The sequence below is a fragment of the Macaca fascicularis genome, chromosome 12, assembly GCF_037993035.2.
Source record: "Macaca fascicularis isolate 582-1 chromosome 12, T2T-MFA8v1.1".
In the NCBI taxonomy this organism is placed as follows: Eukaryota; Metazoa; Chordata; class Mammalia; order Primates; family Cercopithecidae; genus Macaca; species Macaca fascicularis.
The window spans coordinates 400,860-425,631 of NC_088386.1; the positions used below are offsets into that span (position 1 = coordinate 400,860).

General features: G+C 48.2%; 1 protein-coding gene and 1 long non-coding RNA gene across 7 annotated transcripts; one reads left to right on the forward strand and one right to left on the reverse strand.

Annotated features, from left to right (window-relative positions):
- Positions 1 to 1,354: 1,354 nt before the first annotated feature.
- Positions 1,355 to 18,868, reverse strand: PTPN18 (protein tyrosine phosphatase non-receptor type 18). Of its 6 annotated transcripts, XM_005572824.5 has the most exons (15): positions 18,733 to 18,868; positions 16,349 to 16,457; positions 16,014 to 16,090; positions 15,830 to 15,925; positions 15,677 to 15,715; positions 6,828 to 6,896; positions 5,901 to 5,963; positions 5,536 to 5,678; positions 5,108 to 5,174; positions 4,949 to 5,026; positions 4,770 to 4,859; positions 4,447 to 4,535; positions 3,288 to 3,502; positions 2,837 to 2,911; positions 1,355 to 2,622 (listed from the first exon to the last, which is right to left on the reverse strand). In XM_005572824.5, exons 1-15 carry the CDS (start codon positions 18,823 to 18,825, stop codon positions 2,555 to 2,557), a joined length of 1,371 nt encoding a protein of 456 aa, XP_005572881.3. In that variant the 5' UTR covers positions 18,826 to 18,868; the 3' UTR covers positions 1,355 to 2,554. The 6 variants fall into 6 exon arrangements, with proteins under 6 accessions (XP_005572881.3, XP_065381382.1, XP_073864770.1 ...); XM_065525310.2 differs by lacking the exon at positions 15,830 to 15,925; XM_074008669.1 differs by lacking the exons at positions 15,677 to 15,715; positions 15,830 to 15,925; positions 16,014 to 16,090.
- Positions 18,869 to 19,040: 172 nt separating this feature from the next.
- On the forward strand, positions 19,041 to 21,349 carry LOC135966486 (uncharacterized). Its single transcript, XR_010579798.2, has 2 exons — positions 19,041 to 19,137; positions 20,763 to 21,349. It is a non-coding gene; the product is annotated as an uncharacterized lncRNA (long non-coding RNA).
- The last annotated feature ends 3,423 nt before the right edge of the window (positions 21,350 to 24,772 follow it).

Consider the following 24,772-nt stretch of genomic DNA (forward strand, 5'->3'; position numbering starts at 1 on the left):
ACCAGGGCAAATGTCTAAGTGGAAACTGTGCTTGCCATGCTGGGCCAGGAGGGAGGCTACTGGGTCTGAAGTCAGAAACCAAGAAGGCTCAGAGACTGAACCCTCCTCGCACGCTGACAAGATGGCCTGCACAGCTCCACATCACATGCACATGTGTACAAAACACCAGACCAAGGCCGGCCGCAGTGACTCACGCCAGTAATCCCAGCACTTCATGAGGCAGAGGCGGGTAGATCACGAGGTCAGGAGTTCGAGACCATCCTGGACAACATGGTGAAACCCCATCTCTACTAAAAATACAAAAATTGGCTGGGCATAGTGGTGCATGCGTTTAATCTCAGCTACTCAGCCCAGAGGCTGAGGCAGGAGAATTGCTTGAACCCGGGAGGCGGAGACAGGTTGCAGTGAGCCAAGATGATGCCACTGCACTCCAGCCTGGGCGACAGAGCAAGACTTCATCTTGGGAGAAAAACAAACAAACAAACAAACAAACACAGACCTCTGAATCGGGGAAATGGACAATTTATTACTCACAGTGAACACAGCAGCCAGAACAGTATCTTCTGTCACTTTCCCATGCCCCTATTCCCAAGAAGAGGGGATGTGGACCGTGCCACCTGGGCAGGCAGTAGGATTGCATCCCAGGAGAAGGACCTGAAACTGCAAGACTTGGAGATTTTATCAGGGCTGTGGAGGACCTGCCTTTCCTCTCCTCCAGAGATAAATGACTCATTATCCAGCAACACAGAGGTCAGCACCAACCTCACCAGCAGCAGGCTCACAGGAGAGGCAGGGGCATTGGGAGAGTGGGAAGCAGCACAGGGCCAGCTCTTTCATGAAAACAGAGAAACAGGGCAGTTCTAGAGTGGGAAGTAGGGGCACAGAGAACAGGAAGGAAAGGCGGCCAGCGAAGGTATATCACACCAGCTCCCACTGTGGCCACCCAACCCAAGCCTCCTGGAAAAGTCTGGGAACTGTTAAAAATCCACATCTCAGCATCACCCGGCCAAGGGGTGGGGTGGGGGGGTATGAACACATCCCCCATCATACCCTGATTAAAGGCTGCAGGAGAGTGGAGTTCATGCCAAGGCACTTGAGATCGACCAAGGATGCAGCCAGGCAGAGGCAGGGGAAGGCCAGCCCTCACCCAGAGAAGGGCAGGACAGGGGTGGACATGGGACCCAGGGTACTGTGGCGGTACAGACAGGGACCTGGGCAGGCACAGTGTCAGTCAGAGGTCCAGAGACCTGAAGGTGAGAGGGGCGGGACCCTTGAGGTTCCAGGAGAGAGCATCTTATATTTTTCCATTTTGCAGTGACTTGGAGATTTGTCCACACCAGTGCACAGGAGGCGGTTTCTTTTTTTTTTTTTTTTTTTATTTTCTTTAACAGCTGCTTAATGTTTTATCCTAGCAGGATAAAACCTGCTAGGGCCATTTAAAGTGTTTCAAATCTTAGAGGGCTGAGCCTGGTGGCTCACACCTATAATCTCAGCACTTTGGGAGGCTAAGGCAGGAGGATTGCTTTAGCTCAGGAGTTCGAGACTAATCTGGGCAACATGGCAAACTCATCTCTAAAAAATAAAAAAAAAAATTAGACCTGTAGTCCCAGCTACTCGGGAGGCTGTGTGAACAGCAAGGGGTCAGTTTGGTTGGGGGGTCTGTTTGGCTGGGGTCTAGATAGGGCCTGATTTGCTGGGGGTCCATCTGTCTGAATAGCTGGAGATATGTACTCATTTGGGGGACTTCTCTGTCAATCTGGAGGATCACGTCTGACCAACCAACTGGGGTTCACCCATCAAGATGAGAGTCTGGCTGGCTGGGATGTCAGGATTCCATGGGGCTGATGTCTGTCTGTCTGGCAGTCCATCTGGTTGGTTAGGAGTCTGTCTGGCCAGAAGGTCTTTTCAGCCAGCCAGCCCACCTGGGGGATGGGGGTAGGGTCTGAGAAGTCTGTGTATCTGTTCAGCTGGAGATCTGTTTACATCTGTCTAACTTAGGGGTCCACCCGGCTGTCCAGCTGGCAGAGGTGTCTGTCTTTTGGGGGCTCTGTTTGGTGGTCTCTCTGGCTGGGGGTCCCTTTGTCCACCTGTGGACTGTATCTCTGAAGGTGTGGCTGTCTGTCCAGGTTGGTGGTCCACCCGTCTGTCTGCCTATCTGGAAGTCTTTTTATCGGTCTGCCTGGATGGCGAGGGGTCCATCCATTTCTCTGTGTGGTCCCCTGAGTGTTCAAGTGAGGCAGGCTCAGGTGCTGAGGATGGACTAGTGTGTTATGTGGTGAGAAGTCTCTGGAAGCTCATCTGTCCATTCTTCCCTTCATAACTCGGGGGCCATGCCCCTTCCCGATCTTCTTTCTTGAATCTGCTCCGTGCAGCCTCACCAGCCATTATACCAAACCTACCTCCTCCAGCCTCAAGCTTTGAATTCTACAGTCACGGGCAAAGCCCCCGCATTTCCCACCCTGAGAAACATTTATTTTGATTCAGGCGCACTGTTTCCATTCTGCACACAGCAGTCCGAGCTCACACGAGGCAACAGGCAGGAGCTGGCGCAGACTCACACCCGGGTCCACTCAGCAGGGGGGTCCCGGGGCCCCTTCGGCCTCCCAATGCGCAGGTTGAAACCTGGGAGAGGAAGGGTGCCGTGGGTCTCATGACGAAGCTGAGGTGTGCGGAGGCTGGCAAACACGAAGACGGCCATCCCCCTGCCTCCAGGTCCTTCTGATTCACTGCAGCCACATCCACAGGACTGAGCTCCATGCCCCATCCCTCAACCCCAGACTCCCGGGGTTCACTCAAAGCAGCAAAGTCCCGGCAGCCCAGGCTCTCCTTGACTTACCTAGCCCACCGGTCTGAGCTCCACCCGCCACGTCCTCGTAGGCGCCAGATGCGGCAGGACTTGGGTCAGCAGGAACTGAGGGCAGGAGACCCCCAACAGGAGTCAGCTCCGGAAGCCCCAGGGAGTACCAAGACCCCACCCCTGGCGGGGATGCTTCCTCCGAGGCCCAAAGAGGAGGGCCGAGGGCGCCTGGCGGGAGAAGTGGCACACCCCGAACGCAGCCTCCAGCCTTTGGGCGCGGCCGAGACAAGCCCACTAGTGTCGCCCGGAACCTGCCCCGGGACCCGGACCGCGACCGCCAGGGGGCGCTTCCGGGGCGTGGCCAGGGACGCCGCGACGTCAGCGTCGGGGCGTGGCCAGGTTAGTATGGGGGCTGGGGGATTTCACGGCCGCCGGGGTCCCGCGGACCACAGCAAGGTGATGCCCTGAGAAGGAGCAAGCCTCGACTCACCGCTGCCAGGCACCGTGCCCCGCACGTCTTCCGCGTGCGCCCCGGGCCGCTGGGCGCGCGGCGTCACCTGGCTGTAGAGCGGCACCTCCTCCGCGCTGCGCGCCCCCGTCCCGGTCTCCGGTCCCGGCCCGGCGCCCGCTGGAGCTCCGCGCTTCTGCACCACCGCGTAGGTGTCAGCCATGGCGTGGCCCGGGGACCCGGGCACCGAGATGCTCCTGCAGGCAGGGAGGGCCGGGAGGAAGTGAAACGGCGGCGCTGGGCAGGGCGGGAGTGGGGAGGCTGCTCAGTGCGCAAACCACGGGCTTCCTTCCCGTCGAGGCGGGAGACGGGAGGCAGGGCTCCCTGGGTGGGGGGCCTCGCTTCTGTGTCCCTAGCGCCCTGCACGTTAGGTGGATGAAGGAGGAACGGGGTCGGCCTGAAAGGTAATTGGAGCAGTGCTGGTTTGAGGGGTGGTCATTTCTGTGTCAGTGTCTACTGAATACGAGAGTGCGGAAGTGGCATAGAGGACAGGGAAGGATGGCCGCAAGGACAAGAGCCTTAAGTCTCCGCTGCAAGGCGGCTCAGTCCCATGCCCGCAGCACTCAACGTGCAGCCTGACAAGAGGGTGGCATCTAGAATTATTTGCTGAATTGTTTTTTGTTGCTTTTTGAGACAGGATCTAGCTCCGTCGCCCAGGCTGGACTGCCGTGGTGCAATCTCCGTTTACTGCAACCTCCACCTTCTGGGACTCTCCTGCCTCAGCCTCCGAAGTAGCTGGGACTATAGGCTCCCGCCAGCACGCCTGGCTAATTTTTGTATTTTTAGTAGAGACAGGGTTTCACCATGTTACACCAGGCTGGTCTCCAACTGCCCTCAAGTGATCCACCCTCCTTGGCCTCCCGGAGTGCTGGGATTACAGGCGTGAGCTACCTGAATTAAGGTTTGATTGGAGGATCCAGGAAAGGTCTAACTCAGAAGGCAGGGCAAGCCTTAGAGGCAGAGGCAAGGGGACCACTGTGATAAATGAATCATCTTGGAGTGGGTTCCCAGGGCTCAATTTAAAGAAGGGGCCAGAGAGCACTTGGCGAAGTGAACAAGGAATGGACTGGTGTTCCAAGGATGAGGAAGGGGTTAGCCTGAGAAATTGGGCAGGGAAGAATGTGGGAATGGAGCCGGGTACCTGAGGACGCCTCCTGGTGGGCGGGGTATGGCGAGAAGTGCCCGGGGAGTCCGGAGGAAGAGGGCATCGTCGTAAAGTGGGGCACAATTCTGAGGAAAAACAAGAGGGGAGGCTCCTGAGGGAGGAAGCTGGCCAGGTCTCTCACGGGGCTCTGGGAGAAAGCTTAAGAAGGGAGAGCCTGATAAGGATGCCCGGAGGAGGGCACAGGTGGATGTCATAGTCAGTGCCTGCTTCCGGGAGTCCCGGGGGCTGGACCCTGCTTGGGGTCCTGGTCTCTGAGGGTGCTGATGGCAGACAGGAGAGTGGGAAAGGGGCCTCTGTACCTCTTTGATGTTCTGGTAGTGGGGGCTGGCATTCTGGAGCGTGGAGCAGAACATCTGGGCCACCGTGTGGTACAGGAACCTGTATTGCTCCTGTTGGGGTGAGGGACCATCAGGAAGGGAAGGCAGGGAATGACAGCAGCGGGCCACTGTCCCTGAAGATTAGGAGACCCAGCGTTCACCTCTGTCTGCACGGCCGCAGGCCGCTGCTTCCTCATCTCAAGGACCACATCAAAGAGGCTGAAGTCAGGTGGGATCATCTGGGGCAGACAGACAAGGCACTTGAGCGGGACACGAGGTCATGGGCAGCACACTGCACACACAGGATGCCTGCATAGTACCTGGGTCAGGAGCAGCTGCCTCACATAATCCACGGTGCACAGGACACCTGTTCGCCCACAGCCCGCACTGACAAGAGAATCAGAGCGTGCCTGGTCAGGTCCTGACCACAACCCCTTTTAGACAGGGCATTTGGGGATGGGGGTGAGGGTCCTAATGGATCCCTTGCAGAGCCTCTTGATTCCCAGAATCTCCAGATATCTGAGCAAGGAAAACCTTTTTAATCACTTACATTTTGTTGAGCAGCGGCTGTGTGCTTATTCCCCAGCTGAGTCTATGCTGAACAAGTGCTCACAATTATAGTCCATGGAGGTGAGCAAGGTTCTCAAAATAGGCACTCAGACTATAAGACTAGCCCCATGCCCTGCACTCCCCTCCCTGCCCTGTCGCCTCTGCCTCACCAGACCCTCCTGAAGCCCATTTCCAGAACCTGCAGTGGACACAGAGGGGTTCAGGGCCAGATCCCTGGAGGCGACGGGCTTCCTCCACCATGGCAAGCATGTGGTCAGGACTGCTGGGGACCCCACGGTCTGGCCAGGACATATACTGTAGCTGGGACACAGAACGGGACTCCTGAAACACAGAAAAAGATGAGCAAAAGACTTAGGGAAAAAAAAAAAAAAAAGCATTAATTGGGTACCTACTATACACCAGGCCCACTTCTAGGCATCTTCCATTTATATCTACCGGAGAATAACTGAGGAGGTGGGTACTAGTATGATGCCCATTTTTACAGGGGAGGAAATCCCTCCCCTTTCAGGAGCCCCTTTGCCTCCTCCTTCCTTGTCACAGTACCTTCTGGAATGTGACCTTGAGGGTCCTCAGCATGATGTCCTCATTCAGCCACTTCTCCTTTATCTGAGTAAGGGGGTGGGGCAAGTAAGAGGGAGGAGAACAAAGATCACAGGTACCAAAAGACATTTATAGAAAGCAAAGCATTCCTGATTAAAAAATCAAATACAGAAAACATTTTAAAAATTCATATAGCCCGGCTGGGGGCGGTGGCTCACGCCTGTAATCCCAGCACTTTGGGAGGCCAAGGTGGGCGGATCACGAGGTCAGGAGATCGAGACCATCCTGGCTAACACGGTGAAACCCCATCTCTACTAAAAATACAAAAAAATTAGGCAGGCGGGGTGGCGGGCACCTGTAGTCCCAGCTACTCAGGAGGCTGAGGCAGGAGAATGGTGTGAACCCAGGAGGCGGCAGAGCTTGCAGTGAGTGGAGATCGCGCCACTGCAATCCAGCCTGGATGACAGAGCAAGACTCCGTTTAAAAAAAAAAAATCATATAGCCCAAACTTCCCCAAAGCTTTCATTAAGGAAACATTTGACACAGGAGAAAAAGAGGAACTATTATAAAAACACAAGCCCTTTTGCAGTGAAAAGGGATGATTTTGTTCTAAACTGAAACTTCTATTGTATTTATTAAGTACTAACGGTATGTATGACTTGAGAGTTCCCCCAAGCTCTTTTGAAATGGTAAGAGAAGTAAGACTTTCAAGAACCTAACCAGGCACATTTACATGACAGAGATAACTGTGATTGTAGCCAAAATAAAAAAGCAAAGGCTATCCCTATATTAAGTTCTAACTATTTGCAGGCTAACACCAGAGGGTTTCCTGCAGTGTGAGTGGACTGTGGGTTAAATCATTCATCCTTTTAGGCCCAACCCAAAGCCTTTCCACCCTGGGAATCTTCCTTGAAACCTCCCACAGCTCACCAGAGTGATGCAGAAAAGCCCAGTCTGCAGCGGCTCCTGCTCCTGGGCCCAGTACCGCTCACACCTTTTCTGCAGAAGGAAAGGGAGAAAAGGCAGGGAGTGAGAAGAGGGAGTCAGCTTTAGAGCCAGCTCAATCCTGCCACAAGACACCCCAAGTGCTCGTGGTGTAAGCACAGGCAGCTATACTTATAACCTATAACAGGCCAGCCAACAGAGCCATCAGATTAAACACATGCAGACCCAATGGAGGTGCGCTGCTGACCATGCAGGGGAAATACAGTCCAGGATACCCTCCCACTGTAAGCAGCTAGAAACTGGACAAAATACATGAGCTGCTATTTTCAGACACTGGTTGGCAGGCGTTGCAGTACTGTGGTCACTGAACAGACCACTCTGGCTTATTGCATGGAAGTGTCACCAGGCTGTAAGACATGAGTCTAACGATCCCACAGAGTTGAGCCAGAGACCATAGCTCAAGGAGGCCAAGGCAGCTAGAATTTGCAGGGCTGAGTCCTGCAAGGAACAGAGCTATGCAAATAAAAACGAAAGAAAAACTTGCATAGAAGTCCCCTCCTTGATTCTTTGGTTGAATAATCTGAATATATGCAGCATGAAACCCCATGAGGCCAGGCAAGAATAACTTCCCATGAAAGAATAGTAGGGATCTGTACAATGAACATTTCCTTGAGCTCACTAAGAGAAAGAATTCACATTCCCTCTAGCTAGAGTGTAGAGGCATTATCAACTATAAGGGGCATTTAGTAGGGAACCTAGAATGACCACACATGAGAAGTATGGCTAAATTAATTCTAGAACAGAGGCTACTTGATCAGCCATCCAAAAGTTCCTGAAAAGGCAAAACACTCTAAAGAAAACAATCCAACACTTACCTGTGCAAAATTCAAAATATCAAGCATCCAATAAAATTGTACTGGATATACAAAGAAGCAGGAAATTGTGACCCATAACCAGGAGAAAAATCAGTCAGTAGGAAAGGGCCCAGAAATGACAGTTCAGGAAAGAAGCGAAAAATCTTAAAAGAGCTAGTACAAATATACTCAAAGATGAAAAGGAAAACATGAACATGCTGCAGAGTGGAATGAAAGATAGAAAAAATACCTGAATGGAATTTATAAACAAGAATAAGATGTATGAAATGAAAAATCCACTAATAGCAGAGTAGACACTAGAAGAAAAGATCAATAGACATAAAAACATAGCCATATAAATAATTCAAAATGAAATGAAAAAAATGAAGAGAATCAGTTCTCTGTAGAAATATACCAGACAGTGTAGTGTATGTGCACGTGGAGTCCAGAAGGAAAGGAGAAAGGGAGAATAACAGAAATTTATGTGAAGAAATAATAGGTGAAAATTTTCCCAAATTCGATGAAACTCTGAATCCACAAATTCAAGAAAGTCAATGAATCAGAGGGAGAATAAACCTAAAGAAAGTCACACCAAGGCAGATCATGATCAAATTACTGAAAAAGAAGATTTTTTTTTTTTTTTTTGAGACAGTTGCTCTGTCACCCAGGCTTGGAGTGCAGTGGCGCAATCTCGGCTCACTGCAACCTCCATCTCCTGGGTTCGAGCGATTCTCCTGCCTCAGGCCCCCGAGTTGCTGGGATTACAGACACACACCACCACACCCAACTTTTTTTTTGTATTTTTAGTAGAGACGGGATTTCATCAGGTTGATGAGGCTGGTCTCAGCTCCTGACGTCAAGTGATCCACCCGCCTTGGCCTCCCAAAGTGCTGGGATTACAGGCATGAGCCACTGCACCCGGCCCCAGAAGAGAAAATCATAAAAGCATTTCACCCAAAAAGGCACATCACATACTGAGGAACAAAGTTAAGAATTATAGCAACATTTTGTCAGAAACTGCACGTCAATGGTATAATATCCTAAAAATGCTAAAAACCTTTTCAGACAAAAGCTGAGGGAATTAATCACAAACAAATTTGTACTCTGAGAAATGTTAGAGTAAGCTCTTCAGATGCTTACAGACCGTGGCTGCTGCCTGTAATCCCAGCTATTAGAGAGGCTAAGGCAGGAGGATTGCTTACAGCCACTTCAACACCAGCCTGAGCAACATAGCCTATATCTTAAAAAAAAAAAAAAAAAAAAAAAAAATTAGCTAGGTGTGTTGGCAACATAACTAGCCTGTATCTAAAAACAAAAATTTTTTTAATTAGCTGAGTGTGGTGGCACACCTGTACTCCCAACTACTTGGCAGGCTGAGGTGGGTAGATGGCTTAAGCCCAGGAGTTTGAGGCTGCAGTGAGTAGTGACTGTACACTGCATTCCAGCCTGTGTGACAGAGTGAGACCCTAACTCTTAAATAAATAGAATAAGTAAGCTCTGCATACAAAAGGAACACGATACAAATGGAAATACAGATCCACACAAAGTAGCAGAGTAGGGAGAAAAGTAAGTGGCTAAATGTAAAAGACATTTCTCTCATTTTAAACATCTTTAAAAAAATAACCTAGTGAATTTTATCAAAGAGGAATTAATACCAACCCTTCACAAACTCTTGCAAAAAACTGAGAGGAACCATTTCCCAACATATTGTGTGAGGCAAGTATTACCCTGCCACCAAAACCAAAGACATCACAAGAAAAAAAAACTACCAACCAATATCTCACAAACATAGAAACAAAAATTCTCAAAGAAATACTGGCAAAGTGTTAAACACCATGACTAAGTGGGGTTAATCCCAGGAATGTAAGATTGGTTCAATGTATGAAAGTCAATGTCATACACCATATTGGTAGAATACAAAACAAATGATCATCTGAATAGATGTGAAGAACAAAATTTGACAAAACCCAACGGTCTTTTATAATGAAGTTCATTAGAAACTCAGTGCTCAGGATTTTTACTGGGGCGCCTTCTGCACAGCATGCAGGCACACTCTGCCGAGGCTGTACCAAAATGTCAGACCACCAGCAGAAGAACCGGTGTTCTGCATAAAGCATTTTGTTTGTGTTAACAGTTTAGGCAGAGTGAGCACAGTTACCAGAAAGCTAGGTTTCTAGAGGCCGCCCAAGAGTCTACAGGAAGGCCTTTCTAAGCATAAACAGTTATGCTTGCTATGTTTAACTCTTCTGCACAGCAAGGGACCTGCCCAAAATAGCCAAAACAATCTTGAAAAAAGAACAAATTTGGAAGACTCATACTTCCTGATTTCAGAACTTCTACAAAGGTATAATCATCAAAACTATGTTATACTGGCACAAAGATAAACACATCAATCAACTTAATAAAATTGAGAGTTCAGAAATAAACCCTTATATTTATGGCCAATTAATTTTCAACACAGAGGCCAAGACCATTCAATGGGCAAAGCATATAGTCTTTTCAACAAATGGTTCTGGAACAACTGGATAGTCACATGCAAAAGAGGGAATGTGGACCCCTATCTCACATCACGTAGAAAAGTTCACCCAAAGTAAATCTGAGACCTAAATGTAAGCAAGAAAACTACAACACACTTAGAAGGAAAAACAGGAGTAAGTCTTTATGACCTCTGATTAGACGACGGCTTCTTAGATACACCAAAAGCACAGCAACACAATAGATTGGAATTAAAATTTCACAAAATGTTTGTGCTTCAAAACACACCATCAAGAAAGTGAAATGACAACCCACAGAATGGGAAAGACATTTTAAATCATGTACTGATAAGGGACTTATACCCAGAATAACTCTTACAACTCTTACAACTCAATAATAAAAGACAACCTCAAAAAACCCAATTTTAAAATGAATAAATGACCTGAATAGACATTTGTCCAGAGAAGATATACAAATGGACGAATAAGCACATGAAGACCAAAACCACCATTAGGGTGACATATATGTCATTGTCATATGCCACACGATGTTTTGGTTAACAACAGATCACATGTACGATGGTGGTGCCATAGATTATAATGGAGTATATGTAGAAACCTGACACATGGCACTTGATATTGACATTGCATATTTAGTTGGGGAAATGACTGATACTCAGTAATGGTGCTGGGACATTTGGTTTTCCATATGAAAAAATACATATAAATAAAAATGTATATACCCTCTATGTTTGTGTAAGTATACTCTATGATGTTCCCAAAGAGAAGATAGCCTAACAATGTAGACCGTATCCCTGTCATTAAACTACACATGTCCCTCCCTCTCTCTCTCTCCGTTGATGGGAACGTGAAATGGTACAGCCACTGTGGAAAACAAAATGTTAAACATAGAGTTATCATATGATCCAGCAATTCCACTCTTGGTGTATACCCAAGGAACTGAAAACAGGGATTCAAACAGATACTTGTACACCAATTTTTTTTTTTTTTTTTTTTTTTTTTTGAGATGGAGTCTCACTCTGTCTCCCAGGCTGGATTGCAGTGGCGTGATCTCGGCTCACTGCAAGCTCCACCTCATGGGTTCACGCCATTCTCCTGCCTCAGCCTCCCGAGTAGCTGGGACTACAGGTGCCCACCACCACGCCCGGCTAAGTTTTTGTATGTTTAGTAGAGATGAGGTTTCACCATGTTAGCCAGGCTGGTCTCCATCTCCTGACCTCGTTATCCACCCGCCTCGGTCTCCCAAAGTGCTGGGATTACAGGCGTAAGCCACCGTGCCCAGCCCGTATACCAATGTTTGTAGCAGCATTATTTACAATAGCCATAAGGTACAAACAACCCAGATGTCCAACAGGTGAATGGATAAACAAAATGTGATATATATATACAATGAAATATTATTTGGCCTTGAAAATTGTGAAATTCTGATACACACTGCAACATGGATGAACCTTGAAAAAAGGACAAGTATTGTATAAGTGTATTCTTGATTCCACTTGCACAAGGTACCCAGAATGGGCAAATTCATAGGGACAGAAAGGACAATAGAGGCTGCCTGGAAATGGGGGAATGGGGAGTTATTGTTTAATGAGTACAGAATTTCTGTTTGGGATGATGAACATGTTCTGAAAATAGACAGTAGGAATGGTTACAGTAGGAAAGGTACCTAATTCAATTGAATTGTACACTTGAAATTGTTTAAATGGCAAAATTATTTTTAACATTGCTCACTGAGCACCTATAAAATGGCAAATTTTATGTGTACACTTGAAATTGTTTAAATGGCAAAATTATTTTTAACATTGCTCACTGAGCACCTATAAAATGGCAAATTTTATGTTATGTATATTTTACTGCATCATTTAAAGAAAGACACAATGGCATACCACTTCACATCCCCTAGGATGGCTATAAAAACAGAAAGACAGTAACAAGCATCGGGGAGAAGAAATGGGGACCCTCAAACATTGCCGAAGAAATGTAAAATGATGCTGCCACTGTGGAAAACAGTTTGGCAGTTCCTCAAAATGTTAAAAATAGAGTTTCCATATGGCCCAGCAATTCCCAGCAATACGCAAAAGACATGAAAACACACATCTACACAGAGACCTGTATATCAGTGTTGATAGCAGCGCTGTTCATAATAGCCAAAAAGTAGAAAGAACCCAAATTCTATCAACTGATAAGTAAAATGTGACAGATCCATTCAATGGAATAGTCTTCAGCAAAACAAAACAAAAACAAAAACAAAAAAAACATGCTAGGCAAAAAAAAGGCTACATGTTATATGATTGCATTTATATGAAATATCCAAAGTAAGCCAATCTGTAAAGACAAAAATAGATTAGGGATTGTCTAGGGCTGTAACGGTTGGTGGGAAATGGGGAGTGACTGCTAATGGATATAGGATTTCTTTTTCTTTTTTCTTATTTGTTTATTTATTTATTTATTTATTTTATTTATTTTTTTTTTTTTTGAGAGACAAGAGTCTTGCTCTGTCGCCAGGCTGCAGTGCAGTAGGGCGATCTTGGCTCACTGTGACCTCCAACTCCCTGGTTCAAGTTATTCTCCTGCCTCAGCCTCCTGAGTCGCTGGGATTACAGGCATTATTTCTTGTAGAGATTAAGTCTTACTGTATAATCCAGGCTGGTCTTGAACTCCTGGCCTTAAGCTGTCCTTCCACCTCAGCTTCCCAGAGTGCTAAGATTACAGGCATGAGCCACTGCATCTAGCCAGGACTTACTTTTAAATCTAATTTGACAGTCTCTGCCTTTAATTGGAATATTTAGCCTTTAATGTAATTATCAATAATGTTGGGTTTAGACCTACCTTTCTTGCTATTTGTTTTCTATTTGCTCTGTTTGTTCTTTTATTCTGTCTTTCAGAGTGAGAATTTTTTATTAATCTATTGCATAGTAATTATTCCCTTATTAGCTATACATCTTTATTTTAAATATTTAGTGGTGGCTTTAGGGTTTACAATATATATCTTTAACTTATAGTCTATAGTCAAATAATATTATACATTTCATGTAAAATGTCAGAACTTTACTGTAGTATATTTCAATTACCCCTTTCCATACTTTGTGCTATTGTTACTATATATTTTAGTTCTATATATAAAATATACACCAAAGTACACTGCTATTATAGTTGCTTTAGAATATCCTTTTTAAACATCTGTATTGATTGATATACAATTCAGTCATTTAAAGTGTACAATTCCATCATTTTTCTATATTCCTGAGTTATGCAACTATTACCACAGTAAGTTTTCGAACATTTTCATCATTCCATAAAAAAATCCAGGCCAGGCATGGTGGCTCACGCCTGTAATCCCAGCACTTTGGGAGGCTGAGGCCGGTGGATCACGAGGTCAGGAGATCAAGACCATCCTGGCCAATACAGTGAAACCCTGTCTCTACTAAAAATGCAAAGATTAGCTGGGTGTGGTGGCAGGCACCTGCAATCCCAGCTACTTGGGAGGGTGAGGCAGGAGAATCACTTGAACCTGGGAGGCAGAGGTTGCAGTGAGCCAAGATCACGCCATTGCACTCTAGCCTGGGCAACAAGCGGGAAACTACCTCTCAGAAAAAAAAGAAAAAGAAAAGAAAAGAAAGAAATGTAAATGGCTATATTAATATCAAAGTATACTTCAGAAAAAAATATTAACAGAAATAAAGACAGTCATTACATACTAGAAAAGGGATCCAATCATTAGGAAGACATCCTAAATGTATATGTACTCAATCATAAAGTTTCAAAACATGGAAAGTAAAACTGAAAGAATATTAAAGTAGATTTCAACATTCCTCTTTCAGCAAATAATAGGACAAGCAGACCAAAAAAATTGTCAGAAATAAGACTTGAATAGTGCTGTTGACAAACTTGACCTAATCGATATTTATTGAACAAGAGGATCGGTAATTTCAACACTCTTCTCTAAGCAATCGATATATTTAGAGAAAATAAATCAGTAAAGATATAAAATACACAGTAAAGATACAAACGTGTCTTTCAAAAAAGTCTGTCAATTGACCTAATTGGTATTTATGGGACACTCCAGCCAACCAAAGCAGAATACATGTTGTTTTCAAGTACACTTGAAATTCAAGTAGAAAATGAATTAGTTGGGCGTGGTAGCATGTGCCTGTATTCCTAGCTACTCAGGAGGCTGGGGCAGGAGAACTGCTTGAACTTGGGAGGCAGAGGTTGCAGTGAGCTAAGACTGCACCACTGCACTCCCACCTGGGCAACAGAGCAAGACTGTCTCAAAAAAAAAAAAAAAGGTAGAAAATGAAAAAATCAATAGAGAAAATGAATACAAATGAATACAACCAAAGCAGTTTCTTTGAAAAAATAATAAAAAATCTCTAGTCCAAGGATTGGCTGACACTTTTATAAAGGGTCAGATAAATACTTTAGAATTTACAGGCCATATAATTTATTCACCTTGCAACTACTCAACTCTGCCAATGTAGCATAAAAGCAGGCATAGACAATACGTAAATAAATGAGTGTGGCTGTGTTCTAATACATTGTTTACAAAAAAGAGGTAGGAGCATGAAAAAAGAGATAGCAAGATGGAGAGATGAAACAGAAAGACAGAGAGAGAGACACAAATGACCAAAATCAGGAATGAGAAAGAGACATCAGTACAGATCATACAGTCTCCACCATCAGCTAGTCACCCCAGGGAACCCCCACCCCATCCATGGAGCAGGCAAGAATGTAGAAACCACATGAAGCTATGTGCCTTCAGCCTTCATTGTTGACATGCATTTATTTATTTAACTAATTTATGTTAACAGGCAAAACAAAAATCCCTGGACTTACGGATCTTACCTTCTAAATCGGGAGATTAAGAATAAACAATGTTCATAATACATTTGTAGATTATCCAGTGTGTTAGGAGTTTGCAAGAGCTGTGAAGAAAAAAGGAAAAGTAGGACAAAGGAGGGAGAGTGGAAGTTCTGAGAGTTTAAAATGGTGTGAAGAGCCACCCAGGAAGGTCTCACTGAGGACTTAACATTTGAGCAAAAACCTGAAGGAGGTGATAGAGCAAGCCATGGAGAAGGATGTCCTAGGCTGAAGGAATAGCCAAGGCACAGGCCCTGAGGGAGAGCCATCCCTGAACATGTGGGGAACAGCAGAGACCAGAGTTGTTAGAGTGGAGTGAATAAGGAGGAGAGAGGTGGAAAGAGAGATCAGAGCCTACAGGGGAAGAAGTCAGAATAGGGCCTTATGGTCTAAGGTGTGAAATGGCTGGGAAGCCCAGCAGGAGAGGGGTTGCTAACACTGGGGGATGAATAACAGATCAACAGAAACTTAGAGCAACAATGGGGCTTCCCACAGAGCCACAGTAAGGTCACTCCAAGAGCTGGACCCTCGAGTCCTGGGGTCAAGGAGGAGCTAGCAAGATCCCTCCTCCCTCCTCCCTCCTCCCTGCATGAGGACATGAAACCTGGGGGCAGAGGACACCTACCCGCCCGTTCTCTATCTCCCGGCAGGCCATCAGGATCACCTAGACAAGGTGGGTCAGGGGAGAGGAAGGTGATTTGGGTGAGGGGGCCAGGGAAATGCCGAGGGGTTACTTAGATGTTGACCCCACCATTGTGCCCTGCCCCCAAGTGCTGACCTTGACCCCAAACTCCCAGACCAGTCTCCAGAAGTCTAGCAGGGTGTGAGGCAAGGGTCCTTGAGTGGCAATGTAGGCCAGGCTTCCATCCACGCCCTGGTGAAGGCCGAATTCACTACTGAGATTCTGCTGCCCACCCCCCGGCCACTCCCAGTCCACCTCCTTCCGTGACCCCAACCCTCACCCGGATGAAGTTGCCATTAATGTAGTCGCTTTGTCCCTCTTCCTGGAGCAGGGAGAGGATTACTCGCGTCTGATCATCTGTCAGCAGATAAGGTGAGAAACGTGGAGTTTGGGGAGGATAGGGTGACCGAGGGTCTGACAGCCCCCTGGCTGAAAGCCAGCAGGGGACCACACACCTGCAGAGATCCCACCAAGGTGCCCCAGTGGGCTGCTGAGCAGTGCAGAGGGTGAGGCTCTGGGAGGAGAGCGCAGTGGGTGACTCCAGTGCACACTGATACCTGGACAGTGGCGGTGCGTGGCCGGCTGCACCGGCTCCCTACGGAAGCCCTGACTTACATGGCAGCACGTCTTTGTAGCGGTTCTTCCTCATGTTCTCTGGCCGACTGCCCGCCTTGGTGGAGCACATGCCATCAGCCTTCCAGGCGGCCGAGCGGGCCTGGATGTCCTGGTAGAGCATCATGAGTGGGCCAGGGAGGAGAGGAGACAGGAGAGGAGCCAGGTCAGAGTCCCGGGCCACCTAGGCACGCGCAGGATACAAAGCCAGTGGCCTGGGGAGGTGAGTGCAGACCCCGATGGCACCGGGCCTGCCTAATAATAATGATACAGAAATAGCGACCCAGAGCACCTTCTCTGTGCCAGTCTCTGTGCTAAGGGCATGTAATAATCACAGGTTCCTACCACATAGGTACTATTATTGAGGCCCCCATTGTGCAGGCGGGGAAGGTTAGGCACCACGTGGTTCAGCGACTTATGGAAGTTCCCAACCAGGAAGACACACGGTGAGGATTGAACTCAGACCTCTCGGCACCCACCCCCTGCACACTCAATCTGTAACACTGTCCTGTAAGCAATAACTGCGATGAAATATATTAAGGGTTATATAACTAAACCTAAGAGAATGTACAATGCATAGGCATTATAATGGATAACATATTATGTACAAGATACCATAGGTACTGTGTTACTGGGAGATTATAATAATGTTTAGTGAATCGCGTATTACCATCATCGTCAGGTATTCATAATCTCAATGATAATAAGTAACACCCATGCCACTTAGAATAGTGTGTGCCAGCCACTATTCTAAGTGCTTTACTTGGTGCCTTGGGTCATTTAAGCCCTCATGATGCCCTTGTGTAGTGGGAACACCTAGAAGAGCCCAGTGATTCCTGCACATGCGGGAGGCAGTCTTGGGGGATAGGGGTGCCCTCACCACCCAGCCTTTGGCATGTGAGGCCCTGGGCGCTGTGCACGGTTCAGAACCCACCCAGTCGCCTGATGTCATATATCACATGGGTATTACGTTTACGTTTGTTACACACATTCTTATATTGTGTAATTATGTATTTTACATTTATTATGCATTTCTTAGTTTCTTATATACAATGTTTCTACATGTGTGTAAATTACTTAGGTTGATAATTATCTGCTACATATTGTATATTTACTTACGAAGTTATCATATAACTTTGGTCATTTTATAAATTATAATCTTTGTTATATTCATTTGTTGTATTGTTTTACACAGTTATACAATGTTTATTGTATAAACGGTCATTTATACTATTTTTATGTGTTTGTCATATATTGCTAAACTTGATATGCATCACCATATATCAGTTTACGCATTTGTAAGGTATGTTTCTATGTCTGGTACGTAAGCTATAAGCTATTACACTTTAAACACGTCATTGACCGTAGTGTGCAGTGCGTAGCATGCTGCGTGCGCCTTCCTAACGCTGGGCTTGCACTACCCATATTGTAACGTTTAGACTTTTTGTTTGGTTTGGTTTGGTTTGAGATGGGGTCTCACTCTGTCGCCCAGGCTGGGGTGCCGTGGCACCATCTCAGCTCACTGCAACCTCTGCCTCCCAGGTTCAAGCGAGTCCCCTGTCTCTGCTCCCTAGTAGCTGGGATTACAGGCGCGTGCCCACGCAAAGTTGATTTTTGTATTTTTAGTAGAGAAGGAGTTTCGCTGTGTTGCCCAGGCTGGTCTTGAACTCCTGAGCTCAAGCGATCCTCCCGCCTCGGCCTCCCAAAGTGCTGGGATTACAGGTGTGAGCCACCGCACCTGGCCCACGTTTAGAATCTTTATAGGCAGTGACGTTGGCCCCTGCGAAGTGCGCGCCCAGTATGTGCTAAGCGCTTTCCACCCGCACCATTTAATCCTCAGGCCAGTTTGGTCATTCATGTCCCCATTTCACCAGGGAGAAGCCGAGGCCAGAGGGGCCAGGTAGACCGCCGGGACCACACGTGGATTCGGGCCCGGACGCGGATTCCGGCCCCGCGTTCACCCCCTCACCACGCCACGGCCCCCGCGTTCCTCTTCGCCCTGCTGCAGCCCCTTCCTTCCTGCGGTCACAGGGGACAGTCAGGCCGCCAGGAGCGGCGGGGCCGGGGCTGTCCGGGGTAGCAAGGCCGCCCCCCTCCCTGCGGCGCCCGCCCCGCCCGTCCCGCCCGAGCCAGGTTGTTCCGGGCGCGCGAGGACACCAGGAGGGTGTGCACGGTCTGTCCAGGTCTGGCCGCGGGCGCCGCGCTCCGGGGCCGGTGGGCAGAGGGCGAACACGGAGACAGTAAGAGCGACAGAGAAGCGCTGGGGAGAGACACACGGAGAGATCCCCGAGGCGGGGAGACACCCGGGACGCCGAGACAGAAAGGCAGAGCCCGCCGGGGGCGAAGGACCGGAGTCCGCGGGGCCAGGGCCGGGGCGCGCCACTCACGCTGAACTCGCCGGCGAGGACGGCCCCCTCCCGGCCGCCCCGCGCCTCCAGCCGCTCCAGGAAGCTCCGCGCGGCGTCCAGACTGCGGCTCATGGCGCCGCGGGCCAGCGAGGTCCAGCCCGGCCGCCGCGAGTGTGGACGCCGCGGGAGGCGGAGGCCGGAGACGGAGCCCCCGCCCTGGCCTGGGCAGCCAATGGACGCGCGCGGCGGCGGGCAGGGCGCCCCAGCCTCGGTGTTCGGAGCCCGCGCGGCCCCACCCCGGGCGCTCGGCCTTCACGCCCATCCGCGGAAAGTGTGCGGAGGTTAGAGACTGGCTTCCGGGATCACCGAGGGGAGGCTGGAGAGAACGGACCGGCACCCGGGTCTCTTCAAGGACAGGCCTAGGTCAGCCCCCTTCTCGCCCAGGTGGGAAGAATTAAGAGGGGGTGTCAGTGGAACGGGCGTCAGTGGACACTGGTTGGAGGTCGTTGAGGGGTTGAAAGGTAGCATTGGGGCCTGGATGTGTGCCTGAGTCTTTGAAGGGTCAACAGGGGCAGGATGTCAGGTGGTGAATTTAATTCACTAGGAGCCATCCGAGTGTTGAAGGCACACTTTCCTAAAGGGCCTGGTAGGAAGTGGTTTTGGCTTTGCTATCTCTGCCCCAGCCGCTTAACTCAGCTGTGGCACGTGAAAGCAGACAGTATACAGTGTGGCTGTGTCCCAGGGAAACTCTTTATGAACAAAGAAATTAGAATTTCATGTAATTTTCATGTGTCATGAATTATTCTAGTGTGTGTGTGTGGCCTACAAGGTGTGGATTGCTGACCTTGGCTTAAGGGATGGAGGGATCAAAGCGGGTCTGTGGGATCAGCAGCCAGGGCTGTTTGATTTATTGTGAGGTCTGCAGGGGTCCCTGTGAAATCCATGGTCATCATTTATCAGTTTCATCTTGGAGCATTCTAAGGGAGGTCGGAGGTCAGTAGTAATCATTTAGGATGGCGGTGATAGGGAATTCACTGGAAGTCAGCTGGGGTCCCTTGGATGTTCATGGGGGGTGTCAGTGGATATTAATGACAGTCATTGGGAGGCCAGTGGATACCTGGGACAAGAAGTGAAAGTAATCGTGGGGCCATTGGGATTTAAAGTGTTAGTAACTGAAGGTTCAGAAGAGTCTGGAAAGTCATGGAGAGCTCTGCTCAGGGCACGACAGTAACTCTCGGTGTAATCTCTGAGGGTTTGTGGATGGCCATGGAGAGCCAGGGAGGTAGAATACAGACGCGTCAGTGAGCTTTCAGAAAATAAGTACATTTGCTGGGAAAGTTATGGAGGCTAAGCCCCTGAGCACACATGGTTATTAAGGGCAGTCATTATGGGCTAGAGGATCTCTGTCCAGCAGCAGGGATCCTGTTGAGGGTCTGTCCTCATAGGCTGAGGTCTGTCTGACCGGTGGAGGACATGTTGTCCAGCTGAAGGTCTGGGTGACCAGGTGGGTGGTGTGTTCTCTCCTCTGGGGTAACGTCTCTGTCCATTTCGGGGAGGGAGCCTGTCCTTGAGGGATTCTGACCTTTGCCTGGCTGGGGGGCTCAGGTGTCTCTCTGGCCATAGGTCTATTTGGATGTCTGGCTGAGGGTCTTCCCATCTGTCAGTAATCCGTCTGTTTATCCCGCTGGGTGTTTCCCTGGGATCCTGTCCATCTGGAAGTCTGTCCGGCCAGGGTGTGTGTGTGTGTGTTTGGTGGTTTGTCTGTTAGAGGATCTGAGTGACTAGCCAGATGCTGCCTTGTGGCCTGTGAACATTAAGTGGCTGAGGCTGTGGTCTGCCGTTTCTACTTCCAGCTGCTTTGAGTGTCTTCCTGCCCTGGTGTTCACCCTCACTCCAAGCCCCCCTTGTTGTTAAACCCACCTGTCCTCCTGACACCTGACCATCCCTCATGTCTCTCCAAACATCCAGACTCTTAGTTTGTCCTCCGTTAGCTCAGGCTGGGTGTGGGGGATGGGAAGACCCCACATTTTCCAGAGGCCCTGGCTCACCCCAGATTTTCTCTCCCGGAGGACTGCCAGCTGTGTTCTTACGATGAGACTCACTGCTGCTGGTGGCCCTCCTGTTCACACTGCCGGCAGCCGTCTCGCACAACGGGAGCAGCTGGCACTGCTGCAGAGACCCCAAGCATGCCAAAGCCCACGTGCTACGTGCCAGTCTGTCACCTGCCCACCAGTCAGTGTGGCCAGATGGGTCGCTCAACAGAGCCGAGAGAAAGATGCACAGGGACAGGTGCACAAGGCTGTGAGTTCAGCCTGCTCCGAGGCTGCAAAGGGGAAAAGAGAAACTACGGTGGAGACTGCTGGCAGACATCTGTTCCCCCGGGATGTTTACGGGGAGCTCCTTGGAGACTGCTGGCATCTCCAGGGTACAGTTCTTCTCCAGCTTCCTTTTTTGCTTAGTTAAAAAAGGGCAGAAGACTGGAACCAAAATGTTTGAGTCAGAATTCTGGCACCATGACTTTCTCAGTATGACCTTGGGCAAGTCGTTTAATTTCTGTGTCTCAGTTTCCTCTTCTGTAGGGCTGTGTCTCTTCTTGTTGCTTTATTGTGAGAATTTAAGGAAATCATTGTATATAAAGCATTTAGATAGAACAGCACTTGGCTTGCAGTATACACTTGGTGCCATTAATATTATTATTACACAGCTAGTTTCCTTTTCTGAGACTGCCACACCCACCTCCTCTAAGTTAAAAGAAAAGTGGAAGGGGGGGTAGAAATTTGAAAACATTTTCCCACTGTTTCATTCTGTTAAAAACCTTCAAGCTGGTCGAGCTGTCCTGTTGGTCCATCCCCAAGTCTGGCATTTAGCAAACAGGAAAAATGCACCCCTCTTCAGTGCAAGAGGAAGCCGTGGCCGTGCCCCTTCCTGTCCGCTGCCTGAGAGCTGTAAGTCCTCTGGGAGAGCCTTTGTTCCCGTCTCCATTGACTCCCCTCAGGTGTGCCAGGCTTCAGTGTTCCGAATCGAAGACGCCTCCTGGTCCCTCCCTGGGAAAGGGTCAGCAGCTCAGCGCGGGGGAAACAGGCCAAAGAGAAAGCCACCCTTCCCCTTCTCAGCGCTGGACCAAACCCCAGAATCCGCGCTCTGTGGAGGCTGGCTGCTGCCCGCAGGGGCTGTCCTGCAATTCTGCTTCCGAAAGGAGGGGAAACCGCTGGGAGTAGAGAGAAAGCCCTCTTCCCCATCTTTAAAATACTCATAACAGCTTTTCCCCACTTCTCCAGGGCAGAGCCCGGGCATCTGCATTGCCCAGAGCAGGCCCCTGATGTGCCCCTGGAGGAAATAAACTCGGGCAGACAAGTGCTCTAACAGCAACGCTGGTAGCACTCTGGGACTTCCATGACTGACAGGCGGGTCAGGCTGCCGCCTCCTCAGCCTGCAGGTTCTATACCTAATGCTGGCCCAGCCTCAGCACACTTCCTCTGTATGCGGTGCTTTATTTAGAAAAGACCAACTGGCCACGTTATTGTCAGCAAATGCCGGCCGGGGTCCTGCACAGATAAGGGCCGTCTGCGGGCCCTGATTGCACAGCCCATGGATCACAGCTGAGTGTAGTTCCCAGGACAGCCAAAGGGAGGCATGGATCCGTGTGCGTCGCTGTCTGCCCATCAATTGTAACACCAGAGAGACATGAGTGTGCATCCATGCTTGGGTGATGCAAACACCTCTGGAAGGATTCCTGTAATGAGGGGGCACCCTCACTGCTGCTGCTGACCAGGGTGTTCTGAAGTCCTAGGCAATGCAGGGTGGCAAGGAGAAAGGAGGGAGGGGTCCATCAGAAATGCTAATTGGCATATAGTATAATCAGCTACAAAGTTTTAGAAACTCTTATGAAAAACTGTAAGGACTCACAAGAAAATTTAATAAGGTAGCTAGTTAAAATATACTAAGTAGGCCAGGCATGGTGGCTCATGCCTGTAATCCTAGCACTTTGGGAAGCCGAGGCAGGTGGATCACGAGGTCAGGAGATCGAGACCATCCTGGCTAACACGGTGAAACCTCATCTCTACTAAAAATACAAAAAAATTAGCCGGGCGTGGTGGCGCGCGCCTGTAGTCCCAGCTACTCAGGAGGCTGAGGCAGGAGAATTGCTTGAACCCCGGAGGCAGAGCTTGCAGTGAGCCGAGATCGTGCCACTGCACCCCAGCCTGGGCGACAGAACGAGACTGTCTCAAAAAAAAGAGAAAAGTATATACTAAGTACTTCCACACACCATTTTAATGAATTTGAAACTATAATGCAAAAAGCTCCCATATTAATTTCTTGAGAAATAGGCACCAAGTTTGAGCCCCTAATAAATTAATGGAGTTAAGCGATAACACTGCCTACTGACATCAGAAGAACAACTCCCAGGCAGGCACTGCGACTCCTCATGAAAGAACAGAACACCCCCATCAAGTATTCCTGCTAAAAAAAAATTTGAACGTATATCTGATCGAGCCTCCAGATCTCCATATTAATTCAGAGGAAACACGACGGCACATAGAAATGTTAAATGACACTACAGTGTTGAGATCAGCAACATCCAGACAGTGAAAGGTCTGTTAAGACAAACCAGTTTCCTACTTGAGTAAACTGCAAAGAAACAGACAATCTTACAGAGACGCAGGACTTAACACACAAATGCTCATAGCAGCACTGTTCACGATGGCCCAAATGTGGGGGACAACCTAAATTTCATCAACTGATGGATCAAATGTGGCACAGAATAATGCCCCACGTAGAGGGATATACATGGAGTATTATTTGGCAATGAAAAGAAATGAAGTGCTGACATGAGTTACACCGTGAATAAGCTTAGAAAACATTATGCTAAGTGGAAGAAGCCAGTCAGAAAAGACATATTAGTCCATTTACATGAAATGTTCAGAAACGGCAAATCTATAGAGACCAAAAGTATTCATGTAAAAAAAGAAATCCTGTTCTAAGGCCAGGTGCGGTGGCTCACGCCTGTAATCTCAGCACTTTGGGAGGCTGAGGCGGGCAGATCATGAGATCAACAGATTGAGACCATCCTGGCTAACACAGTGAAACCACATCTCTACTGAAAATACAAAAAATTACCCCGGCACGGTGGCAGGCACCTGTAGTCCCAGCTACTCGGGAGGCTGAGGCAGAAGAAAGGCGTGAACCCGGAAGGCAGAGCTATCAGTCAGTGGAGATCGCACCACTGCACTTCAGTCTGGACGACAGAGCAAGACTCTGTCTCAAAAAAAAAAAAAAAAAAAAAAAAAAAAATTCTTGTTATGTCTCAGCAGAATCTGGCCAAAAGTAGATTAGTGGTTGCCAGAGGGGCTGGGGGCCTGGTGGGAGGGAGGGGATTGGAGTGACACCTAATGGGTATGGGGTTTCTCTCCGGGGTGGGGCAGGGGGGTACAAAAAATGTTCTAAAATTAGATCGTGGTGATGGTTACACAGCCCTGTGAATATGATTTTTAAAAAATCATTGATGCACAGGGACGGGCACACAAAGCTGTGAGTTCAGCCTGCGCTGTGAATTGTGTAATATGTTGACTATCTCAATAAAGCTGTTTTTAAAAACAGACTTGAGACTTGTCCATCATTTGCAATGAATGGACCTGATGTCAATCTTAGTTGAAACTAACACACTCTCATCAAGGCAAGCTGAACATTAACTGGATATCTGATGATATTAAGGAATAATCATTGATAATTTTAAATGTAATTTTTTTTGTTGAGTCCTTACCTTTTAGAGATATACATGGAAATACATATGGATGAAATGCTGTGATGTCTGAGATCTACTTCAAAATAAACTGGTGGAGTGGATACAGGGAGTGGGTGGGCTCTGAAGACTGGCTCACATCAAAACCAGCTCAGCAACTCACTATACCATCTTCTCTGCCTTTGTATGTTTCAAAGTTTCCACAACTAACAAGATTTAAAACAAACAATCTAGAGGTGAACAATTGCATCTGTAAGGAGAGCAGACCGGTCATAGAAAATATATACACACACGGCCAGTAAGTATTTGAAAAGAGCACAACCTCCAGAGTAACTAAAG